Source organism: Vicia villosa, linkage group LG1 (genome assembly GCF_029867415.1).
Source record: "Vicia villosa cultivar HV-30 ecotype Madison, WI linkage group LG1, Vvil1.0, whole genome shotgun sequence".
Lineage (NCBI taxonomy): Eukaryota > Viridiplantae > Streptophyta > Magnoliopsida > Fabales > Fabaceae > Vicia > Vicia villosa.
In genome coordinates, this window is record NC_081180.1 from 65,709,454 (window position 1) to 65,720,501 (window position 11,048).

At 33.1% G+C, this 11,048-nt stretch overlaps 1 protein-coding gene across 1 annotated transcript; it reads left to right on the forward strand.

Moving 5' to 3' along the window:
- Positions 1 to 323: 323 nt before the first annotated feature.
- Positions 324 to 1,917, forward strand: LOC131608177 (probable polyol transporter 6). The gene is made up of 2 exons (XM_058880107.1): positions 324 to 429; positions 521 to 1,917. Exons 1-2 carry the CDS (start codon positions 324 to 326, stop codon positions 1,915 to 1,917), a joined length of 1,503 nt encoding a protein of 500 aa, XP_058736090.1.
- The last annotated feature ends 9,131 nt before the right edge of the window (positions 1,918 to 11,048 follow it).

The following is an 11,048-nucleotide window of genomic DNA, read 5'->3' on the forward strand; positions in this document are numbered from 1 at the left end:
TGGCTCGTGGTCATCACGAAACTACCAATCTTTATCCTTATAGTATCCTAATATCAATATTAGTTACCTTGAACGATGTCGTTCATAAAACTAATTTTCATTACTATAAATATAAAGATTCAGATTCTTTTATGTTATATTCACCCAACTAGACCTCTATATATAGTATATACACTCACACTTTGGAACAAAGAAACAAATAAAACAAATCACGTTGAGAAGTTTGAGTTTTTAGCAAGAGTTAAAGAGAAATTAAATCCATTAACAATACCATCATCATCATCATCATCATCATCATCAGCATCATCAGCATCATCATCATGATGATAATTGATCAAGGTGACAAAGAATTTCAACACACATCGTTGAACAAATATGCTTTGGCTTGTGCCATTGTTGCTTCAATGGTATCCATTGTCTCTGGTTATGGTAATATTATCACATTCTCTAATCTTTCTCACTTTTTATTTTATTTTAAATATATTTTTCATAATATTCTCTAATCTTTCTCACTTTTTAGATACTGGTGTTATGAGTGGAGCAATGATATTCATAAAAGAGGACTTGGGAATCAGCGACACACAACAAGAGGTCCTAGCAGGAATCTTGAACGTATGTGCATTAGTCGGATCCTTAACAGCTGGAAGAACTTCTGATATCATTGGTCGTCGCTACACAATCTTCTTAGCTTCTATACTCTTCATCATTGGTGCAATTCTAATGGGTTACGGTCCAAACTACGCGATTTTAATGGTTGGAAGATGTGTTTGTGGTTTAGGGGTTGGTTTTGCACTCATGATAGCACCCGTTTACTCAACTGAAATTTCATCTGCAGCATCAAGAGGCTCTTTAGCCTCTTTACCTGAAATTTGCATTGCTCTTGGTATTCTTCTAGGTTATATATCAAACTATTTCTTGGGAAAATATTTGAGTTTGAAACTTGGTTGGAGATTAATGCTTGGTATTGCAGCGATTCCTTCGGTTTTCGTAGCGTTTGTTATTTTATCAATGCCAGAATCACCAAGGTGGTTGGTTATGCAAGGTCAACTAGGAAAGGCTAAGAAAGTTTTGTTACAAGTTTCGAATACACCGCAAGAAGCCGAACTTCGTTTCAAGGATATTAAAATTGCCGCAGATTTAGATGAGAATTGTAACGATGAAATTGTGAAAGTTTCACAAAAATCTCAAGGTGAAGGAGTTTGGAAGGAGTTGATTCTAAGACCAACGCCTTCTGTACGTTGGATCTTAATCGCTGCTGTTGGAATCCATTTTTTCGAACATGCAACCGGAATCGAAGCGGTTATGTTATATAGTCCAAGAATTTTCAAAAAAGCTGGTGTTACAAGTAAAGAGAAGCTTCTACTTGCAACAATTGGAGTTGGATTAACAAAGATTATTTTTCTATTAATTGCTTTGGTTTTGCTTGATAAAGTTGGTAGAAGAAGATTATTGCAAGTAAGTGTTGGAGGAATGATTATAGGCCTTACAACATTAGGGTTTAGCTTGACTATGGTGGAACAGGCCCATGAAAAGGTTTCATGGGCTTTGAGCCTTAGTATTATGGCAACATATGTTTATGTTGGTTTCTTTAATGTTGGACTTGCACCTGTGACTTGGGTTTATAGTTCAGAGATATTTCCATTGAGGTTGAGGGCACAAGGAGCAAGTATTGGAGTTGCTGTGAATAGGAGCATGAATGCTATTGTTTCAATGACTTTTATTTCTATTTATAAAGCAATCACAATTGGTGGAAGCTTTTTCATGTTTGCTGGATTGTCTGTGATAGCTTGGATTTTTTTCTATTTTTATCTTCCTGAAACTAAAGGTAAGGCTTTGGAGGAGATGGAGATGCTTTTCACCAAAAAACCAAAAGAGAAAAATGTAGCAATGGTTACTGATCCAATGCGTGATGTATAGAATGTTTTGGTTCTATGTATATGTAACAAGTCATGTTTATTGTAAACCTTACTAAATTAAAAAAAAAATGCTGGTAAAAAAATTTGAGAGAATGTTACAATCCTTCCTATTATATTCTTTTTTTTTCTTTTTACTTTTGGTTTTCAATTTCAATCTACATGATTTTTTACATTTGGTTTGCAATTTCAATTTTTTAAGGACGGAGTCACAAGTATCATGCTCTCCAATTATTGCATTGATACGAATATAAATCCATATTCTTAGGAACAACCAATGACAAGAGAGAAAATTTAAATTTATTTCGTTGTTAATTAGCATCATGGGTGGTTGAGATAATAAAGGAGAGAGACAATTTATTTTTATTTTTTAATTAATAAAAAAATTGTGATTGGTTGTGTGTATAATTGATGCAAGCTCATCCAATTTAATCTATTTAGTGGATTTGAATAGTTTAGGGAACTAATTGACAAGAAAGTTTTAAAAAAGGACTTGGGGTAAAATCTCTAACTAAAAAAAGGACGTTGTTTGGGATTAAGCCACAAAAAGTTTTAAAAACTAAAATAAAATTATTTTAAGTGGGGTACACCTTGCAAATATAAGAGAGAGAGAAATTTATTTTTGAAAAAATGTATTTTGAAGGTCACCCACCAAAATATCTTTTCATGAGTCAGAAAGATCAGACATTTGCGAGGGGTAACCCCAAGCAAAATGACAGCTTTATATGGGTAGGGTATCCCCACGCCCCATAATGATCGTTGCGTCTAATCCGTACAGTAGGGGTCAGACTAGCTTGCCAGGTTTTTCTTTTTAACGCAGAGGGTTGTCTTTTCATTCCGAATATTATGAGAGGCTTCCCCGCGCCATTAATGATCGTTAGTTTTGCGAGAGGAGCCACATCGCCTGTATGGATACACCGCTCCCCATTTAATATCCCACCGCTCCCACTTCAGGATATTAACTTACACTCTCTCCTCGGACTTGGATCCTCTCCTCTCATTTTTCTCTTCATTTCACTCTATTCTCTCTATCTCTCTCTCAATCTCACTCTCTCTCTCTCTCTCTCTCTCTCTCTCTCTCTCTCTCTTCATTATAAAATCATTTTTGTTTTAGAGAGAGAATAAAATTAAGAGAGAGATAGAGAGGAAGGAGAGAAATGGAGAGAAAAGGGGGAGGAGAGGATCCAAAATGCTCTCTCCTCACCTTCCTATCCCCATCCTATCCGAAAATCTTGAAATTTTCTTCCATTTTCACATTCTTTTTCTTCCTCTCAACAACAGCCGAATGCATACCTGTTAGAACATTATGTATATATTCAAATATAGGGAGATGAATTGAAAAAGTTCATTAAGTCAAATATAGTATAGAACTGGGTTGTTTTATCCTGGAGACGTTTATTAGGAGTTGTTTTGCATAATTTGGGCAATACCACGAAACGTCTTAAAGAAAGCGTACCGATCCGCGACTCGACCCGGTAATGTCTTCGGTGGAAAACTTGTTAAAATCGTGATCCAACAATTTTAAGACGTTTCGAATTACCATGGATACTGAAGAAATTATTGGTACATCTGCGGATATTTTCTTTGACAAATCGTTCATGACTTCATGTTTGAGAGATGTCACTTCAAATGTTAGCAACAAATGATGATTTTCTTCTTAATATTGAAAAAGATAGCTAACATTTTGACCGAGGACATTTTGTTGCTCCTTTTGGATCAACCGAACAAACTAATGGTAAGAAATCTGAGGATTCAAAAGGAACACGTAAGAGTGTTGAAGTTGAATCTGCTGCACAAATTAAAGCGAACAATTTACAGCTTAGGAAAGAAATCACCTTATAGTAAGAATGATGATAAAATTCTGAATGGAATCGCAAATAATCTGTATGATTATTACAGTAACTGCGATACTTCAAAATATGTTTAAGAGGCTCTGAAAAACAAGCATGACATTGAAGAAGCTGGAGAATAGTAGAATGATTCTAGCCGCTACGTAAAGTATCAGATGATAAATGAAAGGTCAGTGGAAATCCAGAGTCTCGTACTTCTAAAGATTGCTCATGAGATCATCACTAAAGGTATGTATTTATATGAACAAACTGCCCCCTAGTTTGAAAGTTTTCAAGAATTGTGCTTTATTACAAAATAAAATAAGTTTTAATTGAGAGAGTGATTATTCTCATTTAAATTGAAGAAGAATCTCAGAGACATGATTCAAAAGAAAAGTCTTGGTTGTTTTAAATAACAAAAAGAAATTTGGTGTGGTTCTAAAGCCATGTGGCAAATCATTATAGCATTAGAACCGCAATATTGTGAACCGAATTAAGAATGGGAACCCTTCTATGGCCCCAATTGCTTCAATTAGACAACAGCAGCCACCTCAAAGAAATGACGTTGTTTTCCCTTTGTTTTAACTGTGGAAAACTAAGTCATATGGCTAAGAGATGTAGAAGCGGCCTTGAAACTGGTGTAGCCCGTAATGCACAGGTTAACCTGGATAATGGAAAATTTATTATTATGATCATTGAAATCAACATGGTTGATGAATCTGATGGTTAATGGACAAACACTAGCGTCTCTCGCCGTGTTTGTTATGATCGTGTTACGTTTAAAACATACACGAATACTAAAGATAAGAAAGGGCTATTGGGAGATGTCCACACCACTAATGTTGTCGATATTGGAGAAGTGGAACATGGCCACCTATGAAAAGACTTTAATCTTGAAGGATGTCATGTATACTCCATAGATTATAAAGAATTATGTTTTTTTCTCTCTTCTTATAAATAAGAAAAGATTTAGTCAGATTATTGGGGTAGATTTGTACACCATCATCACAAAGAATGATATTTTTGTGAATGAAATTGATAAGTTTAAAAACTTTGTAAAGAATTTGAAAATGATTTAGTAAGTATTTGTAGTGATAGGTAAACTGTATGATTCTAGTTTATTTAATTCTTTTATTTATAAACAACATGGAATTGTACATGAAACGACTGCTCCATATTCTCCTAGAATGAAGGGTAAAATAGAAAGAAAGAATATAACTCTTACAGAACTTGTTGTTGCAATTATGATGAATTCTGGTGCTGCACCTCACTGGTGGGAAAAATTTTATTGACTGTTTGTTATGTCCAGAATAAAGTTCCCAAGTCAAAGAGTAATACCTATCCTCATGAGATATTAAAGAAAAGACAATCAAACTTGTCTTATTTGAGAACTTGGGGATGTCTGGCTTATGTCAGAATTCCAGATTCGAAACGAGTTAAACTCGCTAGTAGAGCATATAAATGTGTAATCATTAGGTATGGAGCAAACAGAAAGGCATATAGGTTTTATGACCTAAATGCAAAAGTGATCATAGAATCAAAGGATGATGATTTCTATGAAGACGAATTTCCCTTCAAATCAAGAAATAGTGGGGGTGCTCAATCTAGTCACATTCCTGTGATAAAAAGCATAGAAAGTAGCGATAATGTAGAAATCGAACTTCGACGAAGTAAATGAGTAAGAGTTTCTAAAGACTATGGGCTTGATTATGCGGCTTATAATGTAGAAGAAGATCTAGTAAATCTTCAAGAAGCCTTGTCATCTGTGGATGCAGATTTATGGCAAGCTATAAACGATGAGATAGAATCTGTAGAAAATAACAAGACCTAGCACTTAGTAGACTTGCCTCCTGGTTGCAAACTAATCGGTTGTAAATGAGTTTTGATAAAGAAACTAAAACCTGGTGGAACTATTGATTAATACAAGGCTCGCCTTGTAGCCATGGGTTTTAGACAAAGAGAAAATATAGATTTCTTCAACACCTTATCTCCAGTCACCGGGATTACATCCCTTAGGGTACTTATTTCAATAGCTGCTATTTATAACTTGATAGTACATCAAATGGATGTTTAGACAACCTTTTTAAATGGTGACTTAGAGGAATAAATCTATATGAAACAACCAGAGAGTTTGTGCTACACGGACAAGAAAATAAGGTTTGTAAGTTAGAAAAATCTTTGTATGGACTAAAACAAGCTCCTAAGCAATAGCATGAAAAGTTTGATAACTTAATGATATCGAATGAGTACAAAGTGAATGAAAGTGACAAATGTGTTTATTACAAATTTGAAAATCGCATATGCACTATCATATGCCTCTATGTAGACTATTTACTCATATTTGGATCAAACATTAAGACCATTAATGATGTGAAATCATTGTTATGTAACAACTTTGATATGAAAGATCACGAGATTTATGGTATCAAGATCACGAGATCCGTGCAAGGAATTTTTTTGGATCAATCATACTATGTGGAGAAGATCTTAAAGAAATATAAATACTTTGATTGTAAACCTACGTGCACACCTTATGATCCAAGTGTGAAACTTTTTAAGATCACCGGTGAAAGTGTGAGACAAACTGAATATGCGAGCATCATTGGTAGCCTTAGATATGCCACTGATTGTACTAGACCTGACATTGCATATGTCATAGGATTGTTATGCATATTTACGATTAGACCAAGTAACGAGCACTGACAAGCTATTGAGCAAGTCATGAGGTACCTTAAAAGGACCATAGATCTCGGCCTACATTATCATAAATTTTCTTGTTGTGCTAGAAGGGTACAATGATGGTGATTGGAACACCTTATCGGATGATTCCCAATCTATTAGTGGCTATATATTTAGTATAGCCGGAGGAGCTGTATCTTGGAATTCAAAGAAACAGACTAACGTAGATTAGTCCACAATGGAGTCTGAGGTGATAGCACTAGCCACAGCTAGTGAAGAAGCAAGCTAGTTAATATGCTTGCTAGTTGAGATTCCTTTATGGGAAAAACTTATGACAGTTGTGTTGATCCATTGCGATAGTACCGCAGCTATTGCAAAAATTAAGAACCGTTATTATAATGGTAAAAGACATCAAATAAGAAGAAAGCACAACACCGTTAGAGATTGTATATCTAAGGGAGCTGTAAGAGTGGCTCATGTACGCACTGATGAAAACTTAGTAGATCCTTTGACGAAAGGATTAGCTAGAGAGAAAGTTCATAATACATCCAAAAAGATGGTACTAATGCCTATACAGAAATGAGTTGCTCATGATGGTAACCCGACCTAAATGAATGGAGATCCCAAGAAATAGGTTCAATGAGGAATAACAAGTTGTGAGTAATATGAGGCGATCATGCTAGAGTAAATAAAAGAAGCGAGAATCCTGAAGTAATAAGAGGATGAGATAATAGAAACTCTTAATGAGATCTATACTCTGTATGAGGGAGTACCTAGGCTACAAGAGTATTCTTGATAGACTCACCTATGTGATTCTGGAACTGAGGTCGGTTCCTATAAAATTTTAAGGCAGAATTCCTAGAGCCTTCACTAAACCGGGATACACGTTCAGGACCATTAAAGCACGGGTTATTAGAATACACCTTAAGAAAAGGTTGTGTGCGAGTTTGATGTCTGAGATAGAGTTCAAGACAATTGTGTCACTCTTGTTGAATCGAAATCCTACTTGCTACGTAAAGGTTCAAGTCGTAGACACCTTTGCTTATGCACAATCTTAAAAACGTCTGACGTTATTTCTGAAACACTGTTTTAAATTCAAGTAGGGGATTGTTGGAACATTATGTATATATTCAAATATAGGGAGATGAATTGAAAAAGTTCATTAAGTCAAGTCCCACATTGTATGCTAGTTGGAAAACTTCCTTAGTCCCACATCGCTTAGATTAAAAATCTTGGCTAGTTTACTTCATTATATAAGGGAGTCATTTGTTTCATTCCAAAACACACCAAAAACTTATTTTGAGATTTTCTTCCTCACTCTCATAACTCCGCATCTTTCGAATTGTCGAAGCGTCAACTTCTCCCCCTTTCTTTCTACTCGTTGAATTTTCTGAGTCTTTTCTTGAATTCTCCTTAGAGAATAATGTTAATTTCTCCTCATTTGAGTTGAGAAAATTTTAAGTGTAATTTTTCTTGGATTCTCTTTAGAGAATTATTTGAATTTCTCTTTGTTTGAGAAATTATTGCGATTAGTCAAATGACCATTATTAAATTCTCTTTGGAGAAATATTGAAATTTCTCTTGGTTTGAGAAATTACTACGACTAGTCAAACCAGATACTAAGGTGCTATTTATACCATATTTGAATGGTCTTAGTACCATCTGAAGGTGTATTTTTAGACTGATTATCTACCATGCAAGTAGTAATCGTATAGTATAGAACTGTGTTATTTTATCCTAGAGGCGTTGTGGTTATTAAGAGCTGTTTTGCATAATTTGGGTAGTACCGCGAAACGTCTTAAAGAAAGCGTACCAATCCGCGACTCGACCCGGTAATTTCTTCGGTGGCAAACTTGTTAAAATCGTGATCCAACAATACCCTTTTAAAACAATTATATCAAATATTTCAAATAATTATTTACTTTCAATGATTCGATTTTATATTTATTTTATTTTTTCAAAATTAATTTATAATATTATTATTGTTAATTTTTGTGTTTCATTTACCGATTGATTCATTTAGAGGAGTACAATTATATATACATAAAATTTAGAACAAATTTCAAAAAAAAATCAGCATGCACATGATTTATATTTTTAAAATGTATAAGTATTATACTTTTATATGTATAAATATTTTACAAAAAAAAACTAATAAAAGAGTATATATTTACAAAATATATTAATTTAAGAAAAAAGTATATATTTTTAAAAAAAAATAAGTAAATATATTTAAAAAGTGCATTATTTTTTTTAAAAGTATATGTTTATTTAGAAAACTATATATAAGTGTAAATATTTAGAATAAGTGAGTAATAGGATATATATATATATATATATATATATATATATATATATATATATATATATATATATATATATATATATATATATATATATATATATATATATATATATATATATATATATATATATATATATATATATATATATATATATATATAGTTAATAAATTTATATTCTTCTTCTTTAAAAAATAACTTTAAAAACTGTATTTATAAGGTTAAATATATTAAGAAAGTATGTAAATTTGTAAGGAAAAATTATATCTTTATTTAAAAATCAATAAATATTTAGAAAAAGTATATAATTATTTTGAATAAGTGAAAAGTATAATATATATTCTATTTTTAGAAAAACTAAATAATTTTTAAAAATAGTATTAAAAATAGGTGGATATATTGTATAAAAATATGTTTAATTAGAATAAATATTTATAAGTGTATGTATATTTAGGAATAAGTGAATAATATAATATATTTTTTATTTTTATAAGAAATAACAAGTATTGAATATTATCAACTCTGTAGCTAGTTATAGGATGTTGTCGATAAACATTTAAAAATTTGTCGATAGATCACACCCTCTTTTATTTAATAAATTTGAACATGAAAAATGTTGTACATGCACAGTATGGAATATTATCAATTCTATCAAAGTTAGATGTATGATCGAATGTTTTCTAGAAGACGTGGGCTTAAACCATATATTATGGAAGGAGTTGTCGAGTTTCTTAAATATGAGTTTGCTCAAGAATGTTGTTGAAGCAAATGAGGGGTAAGATGTTCGTGCTTAAAGTGTGGTTGCATAAGTATAGTTAGTGACCCTAGTGAAATGCAACGTCACTCGGAGAGAGTGGATTTTAAGCCAAATTATTGGGTTTGGACATCTAATGAAGAAAAACTGCCATAGATGAATAGAGAGGCTTCTAGCAGTTAAACACTTATTGGACCAGAGATAAATAGATATGCTCCAAGGATTCAATCACAAATGAAAAACCAAGAATAATTTAATCTAGTAGAGGATATGGTCAATGACGCATTTGGGGTGAATGTGGCTTATGATGAACCTAAAGACTTTGATGCGAAAGAGCTCCTGAATAAGAAAGAGCAAAAGTTTTATCAATTGTTAAAAGAAATAAATATACCATTGTTTGAGGGGTATTCTGACTCTAGGCTATCAATGTGTGTGAGGATTTTGGCAGGAAGTCAAATTGGAATGTTCCCGATCAATGTTTAAATTTTTTGCAAAGATGATGTTGGACGCGACTCCTGTGAAAGAAAACATGCCTACAAGTTATTATGATGTAAAGATGATGGTGTCGAAGTTGGGACTAGAAGTAAAAAAATATTGATTGTTGCATTAGAGGTTGCATGTTGTTTTATGACAATGAGTTTGGCACAAATGATGAGGCATTTGAGGAATGTACGTTTTGTAAGGGTATGTTTGGAATAGTGGTATGAAATGGAATGGAATAGAGTGGTAACTAATAAGATTCCATTGTTTGGATTAGCTAATAATGGATGGAATGGAATGGAACATAATGGAATACATTCCATCTTATTCCATCCAACTCCCCCATTTTTTGTTCTATCCAATTTGGGGTGTATGTGATGGAATGAGACATTTTTAATAAAGTAACCAAACAATGGAGTGGGATATATATTTCATTCTGCTCCGTTACATTCCATTCCGCTTTGCTTCGTTATTTTCCATCAATCCAAACATAGCCTAAGATTCTAAGGTACTTAGTTCACAGTAAAGGCAATGATTGAAACTAAAAACGAGTTGCAGTGAAGTCCATGTTCTATCTGTTAATAATACCTAGGTTGCAAATAATGTTTGAATCAATGCATAGTGCAAGCCAAATGTCATGGAATCATATTAACACAATTAGTTCAGGCATTATGCGACATCCATCAGATGGCGAGGCATGGAAACACTTTAATAGAGTACATTCAGAATTTGCAGCAGAACCCAGAAATGTTAGGCTTGGATTATGCTTGGATGGCTTTACTCCTTATATCCAATCGTCAGCAATTTCATATTCTTGTTGGTCAGTTATTGTTACCCTGTACAACCTCCCTCCTGAGATGTGCATGACGAAACCTTACATGTTTTTAATATGCACATCATTCCTGGACCATCGAGTCTAAAGGCGGGAATTGATGTTTATTTACAACCTTTAATTGAAGATATGAAGAGGTTCTGGATGGGAGATCGGAATTATGATATGTCTCGTAAATAAAACATTAAAATGTGAGTTGCTTTGATGTGGACAATTAACGACTTTCATGCATATGGCATGTTGTCTGAATGGGGAATG

Coding starts and splice junctions, on each gene's coding strand:
- LOC131608177 (XM_058880107.1), top strand. CDS start 324: ATGATAATTGATCAAGGTGACAAAGAATTTCAACACACATCGTTGAAC. Junction 430..520: donor ATCCATTGTCTCTGGTTATG/GTAATATTATCA, acceptor CTCACTTTTTAG/ATACTGGTGTTATGAGTGGA.